The sequence below is a fragment of the Suncus etruscus genome, chromosome 9 (assembly GCF_024139225.1).
Source record: "Suncus etruscus isolate mSunEtr1 chromosome 9, mSunEtr1.pri.cur, whole genome shotgun sequence".
Classification (NCBI taxonomy): Eukaryota; Metazoa; Chordata; class Mammalia; order Eulipotyphla; family Soricidae; genus Suncus; species Suncus etruscus.
The window spans coordinates 52,563,275-52,584,489 of NC_064856.1; the positions used below are offsets into that span (position 1 = coordinate 52,563,275).

At 43.0% G+C, this 21,215-nt stretch overlaps 1 protein-coding gene and 1 pseudogene across 1 annotated transcript; both read right to left on the bottom strand.

Annotated features, from left to right (window-relative positions):
• Positions 1–13,255: 13,255 nt before the first annotated feature.
• On the bottom strand, positions 13,256–13,595 carry LOC126018329 (60S ribosomal protein L36a-like; annotated as a pseudogene).
• Positions 13,596–16,592: 2,997 nt separating this feature from the next.
• Positions 16,593–17,564, bottom strand: LOC126018184 (olfactory receptor 52K1-like). Its single transcript, XM_049780329.1, has one exon. It carries the CDS (start codon positions 17,562–17,564, stop codon positions 16,593–16,595), a length of 972 nt encoding a protein of 323 aa, XP_049636286.1.
• Between the last annotated feature and the right edge of the window lie 3,651 nt (positions 17,565–21,215).

The window sequence follows — 21,215 nt, forward strand, 5'->3', positions numbered from 1 at the left end:
ACTGTTTTTCTTTTAGGGCCTGAGGGGTTTGTGATGAAAATCTACCTCTTCATGTATGTATGCATCCATATATATGTAATGTGCATATATACATTTGGGGCACAGACAAGTTGTCAGCTGTCAAGGGAGCTCTAAAAATGAACTAAAGCTCTAAAGCTCTAAAGATGGAACTAACTCATCCTTAATGTCTGAAATGTAATTTTTTTTTTTTTTTTTACCATTTTTGGGTCACATTTGGCAATGCTCAGGGATTATCCCTGGCTTTGTGCCCAAGAATCACACCTAGCACAGCTTGGAGGACCATACCATATGGAATGCTGGGTTGAACCCAGGTTAGCTACATGCAAGGCAAATACCCTACCTGTTGCATTCGTTATCTCTCCAGGCCCAGAAATGTAAACTTTTGAACTGTGTACTTACCAGGTCTGGGTATTTACTACTGAATAAAAAAATGGAAGGAGGGACAAGGAGATAGCTCAAAAGACTGGAGTACATGCTTTGTTTACTGGAAACCTGGGTTTGATCTGCACTGTACCTCTGAGAATCTCCCCCCAACCCCAAAACAAAATATAAAAGATTGTAGAAGGAGCAGGTGTGGTACTTAAGGGGGAATAGAAGAGTGAAGGCCAGAGGTGAAAGTAGAAAGAATGAAAGAAGAAAAGGAGAAGGAAGAATTTGAGGAATTATTGATCCTAGTAGCCTCAGAAGGACCTTGGGGCTTATCCTGGAGAGGAGCTACAAAGAATGACAGCTTCACTTTAGGGCCTGGGGCATGCTGGCAAATCCCAAGGAGCATTTCTAGGGGAGACAGCTGGTTTTGGATACCAACACAAGGATACAGGTGGCCTTTGTAAACCTCTGTTGACTGGCCATGAGGTTCCTGCTTGGTTTTGATCCTGGTCTTGATCATACATGGGTATTGAGCTTGTTTTCCTTTAATAATGTACATCTTAGGCTAGACTCAGAGCAAGCCAGATGCCTAACTTTTGAGTGATCTCAGTTTTCTACATGTCTTCCTCATTAAGCTTAATCATTTCTAACATTTGATTTAAAGAGAAATGTTACATTGAGAATAGCAGGGCCGGAGAGATAGTGTGAAGGTAAGGCATTTGCCTTGCATGCAGAAGGTCAGTGGTTCGAATTCCGGCATCCCATATAGTCCCCCGAGCCTGCCGGAGTGTCTTCTGAGCGAAGAGCCAGGAGTAGCTCCTGAGCACTGCCAGGTGTGACCCAAAAACCAAAAAAGAGTAATCCCGGAGTACAGAGCCAGGAGTAAGTCCTGGCTGGGTGTGGGCCCCACCTCACAAACAAACAAACAAAAATTCATAAGGCCCAGAAATACCACTTCTTGGCTTCTACCCCCAAACACAAAAATATTAATTTAAGAAAGACATATTTAGATGTATTCATTGCAACACTTAATATAATAACTAGGATGTGGGAACAACCCAAATGTCAATGCCAGTTGAATGGATAAAGAAGCTGTAGCGTATGTATACAATAACAGGTAAGCCATGCAGTTTGCTGAAACATGACTAGAACTGGAGAGTATCTTCAAGTAAAATAAGTCAGGGGAGAAGATGATCTCACTCATCTGTAGGGAAATTAAAGAAGGGACTAGGTAGTAACAAATGATGACAAATTTTTGACCTTGAATCACAAAATTGATATTACCAAGTGTGAGCCGAAGGTGGGAGGAAGAAGAGGTAGATTAGACATAACTAAAGGATAGAAGTGGAGGGTACTAGGCACTTTGGTGGTGCTGGGGTGTGATAAGACCATAAATATGATTGTAAACACTATTATAAACATGTTATCTTTTTTTTTTTTTTTTGGTTTTTGGGTCACACCCAGCAGCGCTCAGGAGTTACTCCTGGCTCTATGCTCAGAAATCGCTCCTGGCGGGGGACCATATGGGATGCCAGGATTTGAACCACCGACCTTCTGCATGCAAGGCAAACTCCTTACCTCCATGCTATCTCTCCGGCCCCATAAACATGTTATTTTAACTTCGACAGCAGTGATACTTATGTGTATGTAAATATGTATGTATCTAACTAAAGTGAGAGATGTTATAATCTTCCTTTCACTTGAGCACTTAGAGGTTAGAAGTCATTGTAGGATTCTCAACTAGACTAATATCAATCCTGTGTTTCAGAAAATAGAGAGAGAGGACAGAGTTGGGGGGCAGCTGATAAGTGGCAGGGAACACACATTGGTCAGTTAAGTTTTTCATCTAATATAGACATGGTTTGGAGCCCACTGTAGTGACAGTAGTAACAAAAACATCACTGATCATCGATTAACATCATAGGTAAAACAAAACTGAATAAGTTATACATATCTTTTTTTTGTTTTATTTTGTTTTGTTTTGGGGCCACACCCAACAGTGCTCAGAGGTTACTCCTGGCTCTACGCTCAGAAGTCACTCCTGGCAGTCTCGGGGGACCATATGGGATGCCGGGATTCGAACCACCATCCTTCTGCATGTAAGGCAAATGCCTTACCTCCCTGCTATCTCTCCGGCCCCAAATTATACGTATCTTAAGAACTACCAAAATGTGACACAGAGACACAAATTAAGCACTTAATGTTGGGAATGTGGTGCCTATTGACTTGTTTGACAGAGTATCTCAACAAACCTTCCATTGGTAAGAAATTTTCTAATTTTGAAACTTCAATAAAGTGAAATACAATCTGTACAGTATGTCTATGGAATTATGGTGCCAAAGCTTTGCTTTCTGTGATAAGTGGAGGAACACTAGAAAGGTTATATGTAGGGGGTCTGGGGATCCAGCATGATGGAGGATCTCCCTTCTGTGTGAAGGCTACAACATACAGATGCACATGACCAAGTATGTGCAGGTGTCACAGATGTTACATAACTAGTATGAATACTAGTCAGCAAATAATAAAAATGAAACAGGGAGGGGAAGAATATGAGAGGAGGCAGCACTTTTTTAGCTGGTCCCTGAAAATTTAATTTTGAAGTTTGGACAGATTTTTGCAGAATGAAGGGAGCAGACATGAAATTGTATTTGGCTCTGCAATGGGCTCATGTCTTATTTGGATGCTTAGGGAGTGGAATTTGGTGGTGGAACAAAAAAAAAAGAAAGAAAGAAAGAAAGAAAAAGAGAGAGAGAAATTTACACGGACATACATAAAAATGGTTTCTCCTTTCTGTCCTCAAACTGCCTCCTATTTCTTCCTTCTTTCCTTGTAGCTTCTGAAAATGTTCAAGTCTCTGTCCTTAAGGAAGATACACTTTTCTTGAACCTCATATTAGTCTCATAGCGTCCAATGTGTCTCCATCTTTTAAAACCAGCCACAGAACTCTGTTTATCAAGCCCATGATTGCTGGGTTGCTGATCTGTATCCCTACAAGGCTGAAGGTGTTTCAGTGGAGAGATTGGGTCTCAGTCATCTCTATGCTGGTGCTGGGCACAAAGTCTGCTGCCCAATCTGTTGATGAGAGATAGGCAGATAAATAGAGAGCCCCTGTCAATGAATTTCAGAAAGGAACAAAATCAAGATATAATCTAAACAAAGAAGTCATTCGTTTTTCAGCCTTAAAGCTAGAAAGCTAGAATGTTTTGGTGATGCAGCAACTGGGATCTGATAAGATTGAATGACTTCTTGATGATATAGTAACTCTGGGATCTGCTAAGACTGACTCCAGTCCAGCCCAGAGAAGGCTGGATCCCTTCAGGACAGGAGAAACTTCAGTAGGATCAAAAGACCATCAAAAGGACATGAAAACCCTTCAAAGTCTCAAAGTCCTTCCCATTGTCCACAGACTGGAAATTCCTATATGTGCAGACAATCTAAGTCACAATTTGAAGTAAACCCATTATAACTCCTTCCCAAAAGCTGATTGGAACTCTCCTCAACCTGGAAAAACCCACGCTCTCTCTGGAACAGGTTTCCCTCCTTATTAAATAAAGTTTATTTGCTTCACTATCTATCTTCTCCTGATGTTCATTTATATGAAAGTAAATTGTAAGCCTGGGTAACCTGGCAGAGGTCAGGTCAGAATTTCCTTTTCCTACTACTGAGAGCAAACTCCCATTTTTTCTTGAGACCATGGTACCCCACCTCCCCAAACTCAAGTGGTGGGGATGTAGATCTCACGCCACATAGATCAAATGAATTTTACGTTGTCAATGGACAAGGCTGCCTTGTGAGACTGGCAGAACCCTAGTGTCCACAATAGGTGCTCATGGCATGTGCCTGGTGTGACAGAGATTGGCTAAGCAGGACCAAGCAGGCAGGTGTGTTCTTCCCCCTCTTCTCTCTCTCTCTCTCTCTCTCTCTCTCTCTCTCTCTCTCTCTCTCTCTCTCTCTCTCTCTCTCTCTCTCTCTCTCCTACCTTCCAACTCACTGACTTACTACTGGCAACACTTAGACAAAGTATCTGGATGCAAAAATGAGCACATGAACAACACCCCCTTAAGTTGAATAATTGAATGAATAAATGAATGAAAAACAACCCAATCAAGGTTTAGAGATTCTAGATGGTTTACTTATTCTTACCAAGCAAGAAGAACCAGTCCTCAATTCTAGAACCCCCTAGGATGCTCCTGTTTACAAAGCTCCCCATTAAAATTCACCACCAAACCAGTCCTGCACTCACGGTTAGTGTTCTCAGTCTCAGCAGCTGTGCTAGAAGTTAATATTTCCTGGAACTTACTACAGGCCAGTCACCATTCTTGGATTTATCTCCAGTCTATCTTTAATACTCATAGCATTCCTGAGACATGTTTTACTTCTGAATTCAGTTTGTACATGACGACACTGAGACTTAGGTGAGTTAATAAATTTTCTTCAAGTGTTCTGCTTTATCATAAACTTTGGTTTGTTAATGATAAAAAGTGGAGTTTGGCTCCAGCCTCTGGTTTTGGGCCACCAAGTCCCCACAAGCTTCTGACCCCCAATCTCACCGTGACAATGGCTGCTGGTCTCCCGTCAGGCTCAGCTCTCTGTGACTTTGGGTGTTCTGAAATGATGAGTCCTGAGGTCTACCTGAGCCCTAAGACTTGGGTCTGTGAGACAGCAGGAGGGATAGGTAGGTAATCACAAGTGGACTTGTGATTTTGTGGTGGAGCCAAAGATATTCCTTGGGGGATCATTTCTGGCAACACAAGGGAGGAAACAGTAGAAGCCCAGAAGTTAGGGAGGACCCCAGGGAGGGAGGGGAGCTCTTTGCTACAGCATTCATCCATTTCCCTTCAAACAAGTTCACACAGCCAACACAGTGTGTTATTGTTGTCTTATTTTATTTCTATGCAGGTTATAAGCCCAGCAACACATTGTATATTTTTTGTTTTATAAAGTTACTTTTTTGTTTATGTTTTGTATTTGAGGCTACACCTAGTGATATACAGGCTTCCTCCTAGCTCTGTACCCAGTGATCATTCTTAGAGTGTTGGCAAACGTGTACATGGGGCTGGAGATCCAACCTCTGTCAGCCACAGCACTGTACTGTCTCTACAGCACCCAAAATATTTAATGGCACAGCATAGTTTTTTATTTCTTTTGGGATTTTTAATATATATTATATATCATATAATATATATATATATATATATATATATATATATATATATATATATATATATTGGTTTTTGGGCCACACCCGTCGTTGCTCAGGGGTTACTCCTGTCTGTCTGCTCAGAAATAGCTCCTGGCAGGCACGGGGGACCATATGGGACACTGGGATTTGAACCAACCACCTTTGGTCCTGGATCGGCTGCTTGCAAGGCAAACGCCGCTGTGCTATCTTTCAGGCCCTTTTAATATTTTTTGAGATTTTTAATTTTGATTATTTTGATTTGATTATTTCTTTTAAGTTTTTTGAGCCACACCCACCTATGCTCATAATTTACTTTTGGCTCTGAGATTAGGGATCACTCCTGGGGGATAAGGGTATGAACTGCTGGGAATCAAACCTGGGTTGGAGGTATGCAAGGCAAGTGCCTTAGTCACTATACTGTCTCTCAAGCCCAAGTATCTTTGAGATTTAGAAAAAATAAGAAAATTTAAGGGCCAGAGAGATAGCACAGCAGTAGCGCATTTGCCTTGCTTGCTCCCGACCCGGGATGGTCCTGGATTCGATCCCCGGCATTCAATATGGTTCCCTGAGCCTGCCAGAAGCAATTTCTGAGCACAGAGCCAGGAGTAACCCCTGAGCACTGTTAGGTATGGTTTATAAAAATGTAATATTCTGGGCCCGGAGAGATAGCACAGCAGCGTTTGCCTTGCAAGCAGCCGATCCAGGACCAAAGGTGGTTGGTTCGAATCCCGTTGTCCCATATGGTCCCCCGTGCCTGCCAGGAGCTATTTCTGAGCAGACAGCCAGGAGTAACCTCTGAGCATCGCCGGGTGTGGCCCAAAAACAAAAACAAAAAAAAAAAAAAACAAAAACAAAAGTAATATTCTGTTTGCGAGTTTATGTTAGTGACTATAGTTTATATTTTATTGTTGATTATAGTCCAATGTTTGTATACACCATCATCTACAAAATCTGTTGCTGAGGACATTGATGTTTCTAGTTAGTCATTATTAGTAATAATAATAGTGTGAATATTATTTCCATGTGTATTTCAGTGTTCATGTGCCTGAGGATACACTGCTGAAGCATAGCGTAGCTTTAGTTTTTACTAGTTGTCTCCTATGTGTTGGTTCCAGTATGTAATTCACTAGTAGAGAATGAGAGTTTTCATGGCCAACTTCTGGGATTTCATGATAACAATGTCTCTACATATCAGGGGTGGCGAACAGGATTTTTACCCTCACTCAAAATGTAAAATGCAATATGTGTTTAATATATTATTGTTAAAATTATATGCTTTTGTGTTACCTCCCATTTAAGGAAAGCATGCACCAGATGTGGTTTTTTCCTTCCCTGGTGCAGTGCCTTCCTCCAAAAGAATTATTTGCCAAAAGGCCCGCTTAGCGAAGTCAATCATTTGACCCTTTGCGTGAATCATTGGCGGTAATTCCAACATGGCTGTAACATTACATTTTCTCTCTATTTGGCCACTATAGAAATCCAGTCTCAGCTCTCCTACAAAGAAATGTCAGTACCAAAAGCCTGCCAAAAGATCCCTGCTGGCTAGTTTGTATAACCTGGCGCTGACAGCTTGTTTTTCTGAGTTTAGCTCTATGATGGTAAACAATTATTTATGTCCCCCCTATAATCTATTTTCTGGCTACTACATAAACATCATAAATATCTCTGTCTCTCTCCTCCTGGTTTCTTGAAAAACCTGCTTTTTGCTAAACCAAAAACATCCCCAGCTCTGGTTTCACTGCCCTCCAGCAGAGCTCTTTCTCACCTGAAGAATGGTCTTTTAATATGTAAATTTAAGGCCTGTTTCCCCATTGTATTGCTCTCCTGCTCTTTGAGTTCACCTTGCATACTAGAGTCTGTGCTTATAAAAAGTCATCTGCTGAAAAGTAAATTTGTCTCTCGTCCTTTGGACGAGGGTCCCCATACAATGCATTTTGTGTGGTCTCATTTATTTCATTTTCATATTTCATATTCGTCCACTCGTGCGCCCGCTTCTCTCCCTGTGAAAGGTTCCTGGACCCCACGAAGGTTCTGCTTAGCAATGCTAACATGTCTGCAGCACTTTTGTGTGTTTGTCTGTTTTGGCAGGTCAGTGCATGGTGTGGCTCTCTGACTCTCACAGTTTAAAATTTTGGCTCTTTGTGTCGAACTTGTTTGCCACCCCTGACATAGATGTTGTAAATCTGTACAATGTACAATCTGAGTATTTGTATGTGAGAGACTGGAGATCAATATCTTTTTATATTCTTAGTTTTCAAAGGGAATGTTGAACTCTTTTGCCTATTTTACTATTATCTTTTCTCCTTATTCATTTGTACCTTGTTTTTTGAATGTTCTGGCTAGTTCTCTGCTGGTAAAAATGTTGCAGTTGGGCCCGGAGAGATAGCACAGCGGCATTTGCCTTGCAAGCAGCCAATCCAGGACCAAAGGTGGTTGGTTCGAATCCCGGTGTCCCATATGGTCCCCCGCACCTGCCAGGAGCTATTTCTGAGCAGATAGCCAGAAGTAATCCCTGAGCAACGCCGGGTGTGGCCCAAAAACCAAAAAAAAAAAAAATAAATAAATAAAATGTTGCAGTTGACTCTTCAAACAAGTGGAAGAAGAGATAAGCAGATGGGAATATATTAAGCTGAGAAGCTTCTGCACCTCAAAGGAAACACTGCCCATGATACAAGAGCCACCCACTCACTGGGAGAAACTTTTCACTGATCAGATAAGGGACTAATATCCAAAATAAATAAGGCACTGAACTTTACAAGAAAAAAGCATCTAATCCCATCAAAAAATGGGGAGAAGAAGGGCCGGAGAGATAGCAAGGAGGTAAGGTGTTTGCCTTTCATGCAGAAGGTCATCGGTTCGAATCCCAGCGTTCCATATGGTCCCTGGTGCCTGCCAGGAGCAATTTCTGAGCAAAAAGCCAGGAATAACCCCTGAGCACTGCTGGGTGTGACCCAAAAAACCACAAAAAGAAATGGAGAAAAGAAATGGACAGACACTTGAACAAAAAAAGAAATACAACTGGCCAAAGGCACATGAAAAATTGCTCCACATCACTAATCATCAGGGAGATGCAAATCAAAACAACTATGAGGTACCACCTTACACCACAGAGATTGGCACATCACAAAGAATGAGAACAAACAGTGCTGGTGGAGATGTGGAGAGAAAGGAACTCTTATCCCACTGCTGGTGGGAATGCTGTCTAGTCCAACCTTTATGGAAAGTGATATGGAGATTCCTACTAAATCTGGAAATTGAGCTCCCATATGGTCCAGCTTTACCAATCCTAGGGATATACGTTAGGAACACAAAAATACAATACAGGGCCCAGAGAGATAGCACAGCAGCGTTTGCCTTGCAAGCAGCCGATCCAGGACCCCCCCACCCCACCCCGTGCCTGCCAGGAGCTATTTCTGAGCAGACAGTCAAGAGTATCCCCTGAGCACCGCCGGGTGTGGCCCAAAAACAAAAACAAACAAACAAAAAAATACAATATGTTCTTGAAGGATCTCTCCTTCCTGGGAGCCGGGAGTCTAGCAGGAAGAGGTTTGGCAGGCCCCCGCCATGCCGGAGGCCTGCTTGGCCAAGCCTAGTGGGGGTGCGGGACTTGGGTAACCCCAGCACCCCTCTACCGCCTTGCTCCAGATCTCCAGGGCTTCCCCGGGCCAGACGCCTGGGCAAGCCGGTGAGTTGGGTCCCTTGGTGGAGCTTGAAGGTACCCTAGGCCTTCCCCCACTATCCATTCGGCTCCTTAGGGAGGGTCTGGGTGGGGCTCTGAACTTCTGGTCTCCCAGCTTCTTGAAGGATCTCTCCTTCCTGGGAGCCGGGAGTCTAGCAGGAGGAGGTTTGGCTGACAGTGGTAATCTCTGTCCAGTCTACATTTTCAAAATCGCGCGGGGGCTATGGCCCCCGTGCGCACAAGAAACATTAATAGTATTCTCACAAGAAACATTAATCGTACTCTCACAAGAAACATTAATAGTACTCTCACAAGAAACATTAATAGTACTCACTATCATTGAATTATGTTTTTATGTATGCAGAATGTCCATTTTGTACTCTGCCCTTTTGCATACCCCTTCATAAGTTCATATTTCTCTTTAACTTCTTTAACTCCTATCATCATTACTCCTTTTTTACCCTTTCTAACTTAAGTACTGTTGAGTCCTAAGTCACAGACCAAAGTGGTGCCCTAGAGTTAACACCCACCCAACTATTTTAAAAGGCATAAAAAGGACACATATCTTTTCAACATTTTATGGGTGTTTTCTTTGACGGCTATAACTTTTGCTAAATACTTTCTTATACAGTGATGATCCCCCCCCCCATGTTCTTTATCTTCTCTTTGTGAACTGCTCAATATGGAATTTGGTGTGAAAGAATCCCTCAGTTTAATACTTATGTTTGAACCAAGTCATGGGTCTTGTTGGAAATGTTCTTATGCCCCCATATATCTGATAGCACCACATGGCTTTATATCTTGTTTGCGTAGGCACACTAACATGGGAAAATACTATACATACCAATAAGTTCTTATCTAATAGAAATGGGAACACACAAATCTTGTAGTGCAATGAGACCTTACACCCTGAACATTGACATAAAGACCTGGCACAGGCCTCAGAAGAATGGGCATTCTCCATTTACCCCTTGATCTACAGAAGACATTTACAAAACATCCAAGGTTGTATATAACATCACCCGGAGGCATTCCTGTACCAGGGACGACCCTACAGCTGCTCTGACATCGATCTACTCAAAAGAGACACCCCTTAACACTGAGAAGACAACAAGAACAATGACCTGCTCACTGGACAGGGCTTGCTGTATTGCCCCTTTATGGTGAGGTTTGTCTATAACATCACCTGGAAGCAATCCTCTACCACAGAAGACCCTACCACTGCTCAGACATCATCCTGCTCAAAAGAGACTTTCCTTAACAATGAGAAGACTTAACAACAACAACCTGCTTACAGGACAGGGCTTCCTGCATTGCCCTTTCATGGTGAGGTGAAACGAGAAGGCACTCCACATCATGACTTCAATGTAGGACATGCAGATTCCAGAATCTTTAATACAGAAACATGAGACCAACAACAGAGACTGTGTGATAAGTTTGTTGGCGCTACGGACAATGTCTTGGCGCAAACGATAACTTTCCTGAGGCCTAGAGCTGGTCTTATGCCAGGAAACTTCAGGGGTAGGATCTCTTTGTATATAGGCCAAGGTTATTCCTTTCCATGCCTCTCATATTTTGGTGGGCCTATGCAAACAACAATTGCCACTCTAACACCGTTTTTACTGTGCTCCTTTGACTCTAATCCTTAAAACGCACCCACTTAAAATTTGAGGTTAACTTAAGCTAATATGCATATACATGGAAATGTAAAAAATACTATGCCTCTAATGTTTAAGGAGCTACGTAAGTTTGATGGCTTTAGATTGACTTGTGTGCTGTTAAGAAATATTATAATGTGCTACAATCTGGGGACTTGAGGGACAAAGTAATTGCACATGGATTCTGTTTTATTTATCTTAACTTTCTTTGGTGAAAGTTCAAAGTTAAGATATCAGCAAGGGGACTTCTTCTGATAATTATGTTATGGGTGATTGTCCTCCCACTGTAACTTTACCTTATCCTCTTTCTTTGCATCTTTTGTTCTCATAATTCAAAATAAAAAAATTATATAAAAAATACAATACAAAAATCCCTTCCTTACACCTATATTCATTGCAGTGTTATTTACAATAGCTAGACTCTGGAAACAACCGAGATACCCTTCAACAGATGAATTGCTAAAGACTCTGTGGTACATATATATAATGGAATATTATGCAGCACAAGCGGTAAGGCATCTGCCTTGCCCGTGCTAGCCTAGGATGGACTGTGGTTTGATCCCCCAGCATCCCATATGATCCCCCAAGCCAGGAGCGATTTCTGAGCACATAGCCAGGAGTAACCTCTGAGCATCACTGGGAGTGGCCCCAAAACAAAACAAAACAAAAGTATTTGACTCACCAAGAGATATACGATTACAAATTTATTCATGATTGAGTTTCAGTCATACAATGTACAACATTCTTCATCAGTGCATATTTCCTACCACCAATATTCCCAGGTTCCCTTCTATTCTCCCCCATGCCCTCTTTCCTGCCTGTCTCTATAGCAGAAAATTTCATCTCTCTCTCTGTCTCTCTCACTCCTTTACTCCATTATTCCCCTCTTTAGGCACTGTAGCTGCTTACAATATTGTTACTGAAGGGGTATCATACATATCACTCCATATCATTTCAGCACCAAGTTCTTGATCATTTCAACTATCAAAATTATAATGGTCCCTTCTCTGTACTAATGCACTTCCGCACTATTTGTGGCAAGCTTTCTACCATGGACTAGTCTTCCTGGCTCTATCTCTATTGTCTCTATATATTAATACCATAATATCTGGTTTTTTGTTTGCTTGTTTGTTTTTGGGCCACACCCAGTGACGCTCAGGGGTTACTTTTGGCTATATGCTCAGAAATCGATCCTGGCTTGAGGGACCATATGGGACGCTGGGGATCGAATTGAGATTCATCCTGGGTCAGCTGCATGCAAGGCAAATGCCTTACTGCTGTGCCATCGCTCCAGCCCCACCATATTAATTTTTTAATATACCACAATGGATACAATTATTTTATATCTCTACCTCTGATTTTGACTCATTTTACTTAGCACAATACTCTCCACATCCATCCAGATATAATCAAATTTCATGTCTTCATTTTTCCTAATAGCTGCTTACTATTTCATTGTGTAGATATACCACTGAAGCCTCATCCCCCACCCATTTTTCCTAGGTAACTTGACCTTACCTGCAAGACCACGCCCATTCCTGGGAGGGGTCTTGGAAAAGGTAGATAAGGTTTTGACCAGAGGGGATTAGGCCCTTTTTTGGTCTTTTGCCAGCATGGAGGTCAAAGGGAAGATGGCTGACAGGAGTTAAGATGCAGGGCTAGCTAAGAATGGCTGAATGCTTAAAAGGTTATGATATAGGCCACACATGTGGTGGATAGGGCATGAATAAAGTTGATGCTTCCTGATGCCTGTCTCTGGATGAGTTTGATTTCACTGTTCACCTAAACCTGGGACCCGCCAGCTGAATGGGGATTGCGGAGCTACATGGCCTGGAATGGCAGAGAAAAATCCCTCCATCCATCCACCTCTATCCAGCACCATCATTAATTATTTAATGCAACATACCACATTTTCTTTAATCTACTCATCTGTTCTCAGGCACTTGGGCTCCAGATTGTGGCTATTGTGACTAGTGCTGCTTTGAAGACAGGAGTTTAGAGGGTGTTTCTGCATTGTGTCTTTGAGCCCTTAGATATATTCCCTACGAGGGTTCTTATCTCCATGTTGTGGAGGAGAAAACTAAGATTCAGAAAGAAATTAAAGATGTCTCTCTCTCTCTCTATTTTTTTTTTTTTTGAGTAAGAAATCAGTGCATTTATTTTCATACAGGTAAGACAGCTGTATAAGAGTTTTCACCTTTTCCACTCTAAAACAAACGAGGGCCATGAACAAGGCTCAGGGATGTAAGAGGTCATGTCTTGAAATGTATGAGCTCCTAGGTTTGGTCCCGGACAACAAGAAAAACACACCAAAAAATCCAACAACAAACCAAGGAATGGAGAATCTTAGAACTGGATGACTTGGCCCTTTCTTTTCTTTTCTTTTCTCCTCCCAGTTCAAAATGTTTGCATCTCTTAATGGCCAGCATCCTCTTGGAGCGGCAGTTGGAGTCCACACATTCGAGCCTCAGCACGATCTTCTTGGTGGTCTTGGCCTTCTTGCGGAAGATGGGCTTGGTCTGGCCTCCGTTAACAGCTCTGCTTGCGATCATAGCGCGGCTTGCCCTGAGACTCCTTGCCCTTCTTGTACTGGGTGACCTTGTGAGGCTGGTGCTTCCCACACTTCTTACAGAAAGTTCGCTGAGTTTTGGGTACATTGACCATCGTGGCGGCTGGAAACCGGGGTCTCCCAGCTCCACTCCCTTTGGAGCACGGCTAACCGGAAGCGGCGGGAAGGACTGGAACGATTTCTATATTTTTTACTTGCAAATCAGCCTAACCTTCAACCTAAATCTCTCCCTCATGGAACCTCACATCTTCTCTACAAAGTTTTCTCACAGTCTTCATGCCACCTTCCCTTTCAACCATGTCTCCCTCCCAGGATCTAAGCCTACACCTCTTCATATCAGTATCCACTTAGAGTCTTGGTGGTTTCTTTCTTCGAGGTGGTTTCTTAATTCCTTCATTCCTTTGTGTGGGAGTTATCTTCCAAGATCTGGAAGTGACTCTCTGAAAGAACACGGACACTTGTCTATTATGTAACATAAATTTTTATTAAGAAGCAAGCTTCTCTTATACTAATGAGAATCAAGGCAATGTGCAGCAAAGCAGGGGGTGAGTTCATTCTAAGGTTAAACATTACTTAGATTAAAGAAAACACCTAAAACTCAACAGGCTTACTAGGACAAAAGGAGGAGCATTTGGTACAGTGTGTGATGGTAAATTAGATAAGGTAGAAAGCAGAAAAACAGGCATGGGGTTGAAGTTACATGGGCCCCACCAGGAATTTATTGACATACATAGCCTTTCACTGTGTCTTTTGTAGAACTTCCTTCTCTTTCTCACTATTGCTGAACCCCACACTGATCTTTCATTCTTGTCTTCTTTTGTTCTTTCATTCATTCGTTTGTTCATTTGTTCCTTCTTTCTTTCTTTTCTTCCTTCACTTCCTTCTTTTCTTTCTTCCTTTGTTGGGACACCTCAGAGGTGCTCAGGCTTATTCCTGACTTTGTGCTAAGGGAATACTCCTTGTGGACTAAGAGGAACATATGAATGCCATGCATTGAACCAGGATCAGCTGCATGAAAGTCAAGGGCCCATCCTGTTATATTACTGCTACAGCTTCAAAATCATAGTAGTTTTGTTTTGACCTCACCACTCCTATGCATTGAGATTAATTGACTAATACCATAGTTTCATCTACTGTATTTTCTGGCATATTGGGCGTATAAGACGACCCCCGACTTTTAAGAAGTTTTTCATGGGTTAAGAAGTCATCTTATGGGGTCCGGAGAGATAGCACAGGGCGTTTGCCTTGCAAGCAGCCGATCCAGGACCAAAGGTAGTTGGTTCGAATCCTGGTCCCCCATGCCTGCCAGGAGCTATTTCTGAGCAGACAGCCAGGAGTATCCCCTGAGCACTGCCGGGTGTGGCCCAAAAACCAAAAAAGAAAGAAAGAAAGAAAGAAAGAAGTCATATGCCGGGAAATAAGGTAAGTCTATGAAGTTAAGGACCAGAATACCATTTTGTCCTGAGGAACTCCTGTTGCCAAAGCATTCACCAATAACTTGTGATCCCTGCAGTCCTCATCTGCCTTGACCCTTTATGGGATTTACCATTCCCATCTCTGACAACCTTCTTAGGCCATTCTCCTCCCTTGACTTTAATGAGGTCACTCTCATTGTTAAATTCCTGCACTATGATTCCTTCTGAAATTCCTTATGGCCATCTGCTTCTCTTCATCCAACGCCAGATCCAGGCCTGTTTCAGACAGTCAGATCAAATTTCAGATATGATCTTGTTGCTTCTCTGCTTTGGATTCTTTTTTTTTTTGTGTGTGTGTGTTTTTTGGGTCACACCCGGCAGTGCTCAGGGGATATTCCTGGCTCCAGGCTCAGAAATTGCTCCTGGCAGGCACGGGGGACCATATGGGGCACCGGGATTCGAACCGATGACCTCCAGCATGAAAGGCAAATGCCTTACCTCCATGCTATCTCTCCGGCCCCTGCTTTGGATTCTTTTCTTTATCCTTCTAAGTTGTGCTCAGGAGGTAGAGAGATCTACATTTTAATTCTTTCCCTATGGGCCTTTAGTTCAACACAAGGGCTCAAGAATGTGTGGGAGTTACTTAGACCTTTCCAGTGGTAAGCCTAGAATCATGTGCAACTATGCATGGGTGCCCTTGTGGTGCCAAAATTGAGCTGAGGTCATGTGTATGCTAGACATATGCCTAACAGCAGTGTAACTCCCAGTCCCTGCTCTAGAATTTTAAATGGCTGCAAGTACTACTGAAAGCAAGATCTCAAGCTCCTTCTCATGGCAGATAATTTTTTTCATCATCTGGCCTCTGTTTCCCACAGTCCAGCTATGTCCTCTCTCCATACTCCTTGGGTTCCAAGGGGCTACCAAGGATTTCGCAAATCAGTTGTCTTTATCTATGCCTCTGCCTTGGCTCAGAATGTTTTTTAGCCTCAGCATGCCTTTCTTTATGCTTCTCTCTTTCTCCCCCTTACACTTACTTTGTTTTATCCATTAAACACAAATTAGATTCATCTTCTATGTAAAAAGCTCTTTGTTGTGATTCTCCCATCTCTGTTCCTGCAGAATTTTGTATAGAAAAATCATAATTAAATTTTACATATGTCTTCAGCAGGAGAAATAGTACAAGGGGTAAGGCTCTACCTTACAAGTGGCTGGCCCCAGGTTGGTCCTTGGAATTACATAGCCCTAAACCTGAGCACAGCTAGGAGTAATCCTTAAGCACAGATTCAGCTGTAAGTCCTTGTAATCGGTTGCCGTATGTGACTACTCCTGCAAAGCACATCCCAAAACAAAATAGTGAATGTATACAGCTTGCCAGACTGAGAATTCATTCAAGGAAGAAACCATCATAAGAGGGTATATATGATAAAGGCATAGTATAAGTTTGAGTAATGAATGAGTAATGCATCAATGAATGATACTGAAATGGAGAAGGAAGTGAAAAGTTTGTGAAGACAGAGGCAAATGCTTGCTTTGTTGATTACTGAAGAACTCTAGAGTTGTTTTCAAAGATGAAAGCAGACTCTCAGAACCCAGATATAGCATTGATGTTTTGCTAGCCCATTTACCCACTGAGTTATAAAAGGGACTAATCCCTTCAGATCCTAGAAAGTCAGGCAGGAAGTTGATGGGAATGGAATGACTAAGGCTTCTCAGTGTGATTCTGGGACTTTGCCTGTTGGAACAGAGCTGCCAGATGCTGCCTGATTTCCTTGGTCCTAGCCCCATAGATGATGGGATTGACCAGACATGGGAGCAGCAGGTAGAAGGCGCTCAGCAGGTTGTGGATGTCTTGGGAGGCTGTGCGGGCCACCCGGTAGACGATGGACGATGTTATGGTAGATGAGTAGATGGTGAAGATGACCAGCAGGTGGGACCCACATGTGTTTAGGGCCTTGGAGCGGGCTCCACCTGATGAAATTCTGAAGGCAGCATGGATGATTCGGGAGTAGGAGGCACCCAGCAACAGCATGTCAAAGACTCTGTTGAAAATGCGGAGAGCAAGTCCCACCCTCTTGTTCAGGGAGATGTCCCCACAGGAGAGCTTCATCAGCGCCATGTGCTCACAGGCAAAGTGATGGATCACATTTGTTCTGCAGAAGCGGACCCGGGAGGCCAGCACTACCAGTGGAGCAACTGTTCCAGAGCTCCTGGCAGCTGCCATTCCCACCAGGCCAGTCAAGAATTGGCTGGTCACTATCTCTGGGTAACGGAGAGGGTAGCAGATGGCAACAAAGCGGTCTAGGGCCATGACCAGGAGGATATTGCAGTCAAAGAGAACGAGGAAGTAGATGCAGAACATCTGGCCCAGACAGCGAGCCAGGGAGATGTGGTTAAAGTTAGTGGAGAAACTGAAGAGCATGGCGGGAATCACAGTGGTGGCGGAACAGATATTGACGGCCAAGAGTAGGGCAATGAGCAGGTACATGGGCTGGTGCAGAGTCCTTTGGACCACTACCGTGTGGATGACCAGGCCATTGGCAGTAACAATCACCAGGTAGAGGCTGAGGAAGGCCAGCACAAGGAAAGCGCGGGATTCCCAGATACCTGGGAAGCCCACCAGGATGAAACTGGTATAGGATATGTTGGAGCTGCCATTGTTCCACACAGCCATCTCTCTGGGTGCAGGAGGGCTTGGGGGTATGGTGGAGAACTCAGCTCACCTGCCCTGCCTCACCAGGCTCCCCTGAGTGCGTTGCTCTCCATGAACCATAATATTTCTACAAAGAAATTGCAGAGTTGTTTCCAGTTAGTGACATGTTTACAAAAGCATCTGCCTTCCCCATTCCTACTTGTTCCTTTCCATTTCTAGAAAATTTATTTCTTTCTTTTTGTTTTTGGGCCCTAACCGGTGGTGGCTCAGGGGTTACTCCTGGCTCTGTGCTCAAAAATTGCTCCTCACAGGCTCAGGGGATCATATGGAAAGCCTGGAACCTAACCCAGGACTATCCCAGGTTGGCCCCGTGCAAGGCAAACACTCTGCCACTTTGCTTTCACTCCAGCTCCTCTTTTTGTTTTTGAACCACACCTGCCAATGCTTAGAGGTTATTCCTGTCTCTGCACTCAGGAATAACCCCTAACATGGTTGGAGGATCATATGAGATGCCAGGGATTTAACCTGGATTGGCTTTATGCAAGACAAGTGCCCTACCTGCTACATTATCTCTTTAACTCTCATCCCATCTTAATTTTTTTATTTATATTTTTTGGGGACCACACCTGGTGATGCTCAGGGGTTACTCCTGCCTCTGTGCTCAGACACTGCTTCTGGCTTGGGGGACCATATGGGACACTGGGCATAGAACCAGGTCCGTCCTGGATCTGCTGTGTGCAAGGCAAATGCCCTACCGCTGTGCTATCACTCCAGCCCCCCACCTTAAAAAATTTATAAGCAAACTGTTATGAGTTACTTCTTTGTGCCAAGCTTGTGCTAGGTCTTTAGAATACACAGTTAAAGTGATGGTGTTTGTCTTGAATGCATGTACATTGTACTGGACTAGGTCAAAAGGATAAATGGAAACAAATGACAGAGAAGAACAGATTGTTGGCGCAGTTTCCCTCTATTCCTGTTTCAGATGCCCAGAGCCCAAGAACAAAGCCCAAGGTGCATGTTTCTTCACCTGGAATTAAGGTTCTGGATTTACAGTGAAGTCCTTGGGTCAATGCCTGCCTGAAGAGTGTGAAAGATTTTGAGGGAGAGAAAGCCTTTGGGGAGAACTACACTTTTCTTCCCTACAACCTGGGGTAGGGGATAGCAAGGGATGGGGATGGCAGAGAAGGTTCTTTCTCCTCATCTTGAGTTGATGAGAGAAGCTTTAAAAGATAAAGGTATTGAGGCTGGACATGACTCAAATGCTGGAACACCTGCTTTGACTGCAGGAACCCTGTGGGTTCAGCCCCACAATGATCTTCCCTCACCAAAAAAAAAAATATGTTGCTGAGATCCAGGTCATAATACAGTGTTCAATCCCAAGAACCATGTATTTCCTCAACATTGCCATTTGTAACCCTGAGGCCCGAAATATTGCTTGTGTGAACCCTAGTGGTTCCATTGCAGCACTACCATATCCTTGGGATCTTGCTTAAAGAATGGACTGGGTGTTGCTGGGAGGGGTCCTGGAATCCCTGAGCACTTCTTGGGAGACCTCCCTTCAAAAGATAGAAAAGTGAACCTTGTTGTATCCTCATAAACATATCAGACTTTATTACTTTAATGACCCTGACAAATAGATTTGAGTAGAAGCATTTGTTTGTGGTGAATCTGTTGTCATTTATACAGAGCTTGTCCCTTTGCTTAAACTGTACACTAACTAGTTTACTATATTTCCAGGGATTCACATTGAATTTCTGTTTGTGTGAATTTTCTTCTCACTAATAATGTGGAGAAATGTTGGGAAGAAACTGCAAAAATTTCCCCATCAAAAAATGGGGAGAAGAAATGAACAGACACTTCCTCAAAGAAGAAATACAAATGGCCAAAAGACACATGAAAAAATGCTCCACATCACTAATCATCAGGAAGATGCAAATCAAAACAATGATTAGGTACCATTTCACACCACAGAGACTGGCACACGTTACAAAGAACAAGAATAATCAGTGCTAGCAGGGATGTGGGGAGAAAGGAACTCTCATTTACTGCTGGTGAGAATGCCATCTAGTCTAGTCTTTATGTAAAAAATATGGAGACTCCTCAAAAAAAAATGGAAAATGAGCTCCCAGATGATCCAGCTATACTGCTCCTAGAGATATACTCTAGGAACACAAAAATACAATTCAAAAATTTCTTCCTCACACCTATATTCATTACAGTGTTATTTACAATAGCCAGACTCTGAAAAACAATTAAGATGCCCTCCAACAGATGAATGGCTAAAGAAACACAATGGAATATTATGCAGCCATCAAAAGAGATGAAGTCATAAAATTTTCCTAAACATGGATGGACATGAGAACTATTATGCTGAGTGGAATAAGTCAGAGGGAGAGAGACACAAAAAATAGTCTCACTCATCTATGGGTTTTAAGAAAAATTAAGGTCATTATTGTAATAATGCCCAGAGACAATAGAGATGAGGACTGGAAGGATCGGCTCACAATATGAAGCTCACCACAAAGAGTGGTGAGTGTACTTAGGAAGATAACTACATTTAACAGCTATCATGACAATCTGAATGAGTGAGAGAATACAGGCAGAGGTTGGGAAGGGGGCCATTGGTGGTAGGAATGTTGCACTGGTGAAGGAAGGTGTTCTGTTTATGACAGAAACCCAACTACAATCGTGCTTGTAATCATGGTGCATAAATAAAGATTTTATATTAAAAAAAAGAAACTATGCAAAAATTTGCATGGAAACTTTTTTAGTAATTTGCAACCTAGTATTTATTGACAGCCAGATGTCATTTTATTATCTATTTCCTTCTCAGTCAGGTTTGTGGTGCCTTTCAAGACTTTATAGCATTTTCTAGGATATACAAGAAAGTGTAGAAGTGGGAAATGAGCAATATTTTTGTTATCTTTTTGTACTAAAGTTTCACACAGACATATAGAACCTTGTTTCTTTTGCCTTTGCTTTCTTCTCTCCCTGCCTTCCTTTTTTAAAGAAAATTATGAAAGCCTCAATCTCCCCAAGCTTGAAGGTATACTTAATTCTTGAGGAATATGGAGTTCTACTCCTGGGGTTATCCCAAAGTATCAGAAGAAATGTAGTAGGAAGCTTAGGACCAGGATGAAGAAGATGTTTCTTCTAGGGCTGAGCTCCTGAGAGAGGAGACTGGAAAGAAGAAGAAAGTGGGAGCGCAAGAACAGTTTTCTCAGTAAGAAAAGTGCAGAGCAGGGAGCAATGGAAGGTTGTCTGCTCTTCCTTAGTCTTTGGCCCGTGTCATAGGATCAGAGAACAAAGGCGGCCAGAACCACAGAGTCAAAGTCCTGAAGAAACCCAGGACATGAGTCCACCTCTGCAGAAGGTCCTAAGGCAGCCTGCATCTGCTTCTCCTCCTGTGTCAGGAAGGGTCCAGGTTTTGGTTTTGGTTTTTGGGCCACACCCGGTGATGCTCAGGGATTACTCCTGGCTATGCGCTCAGAAGTCGCTCCTGGCTTGGGGGACCATATGGGAGGCCGGGGGGATCGAACCGTGGTCCGACCTAGGCTAGCGCTGGCAAGGCAGACACCTTACCTCTAGTGCCACCGCGCCGGCCCCCAGGTTTTGGACATGATCTTTCTGTGAGACATTTATCTTAGAACAAAGAGGTTCATCATAGCTGGG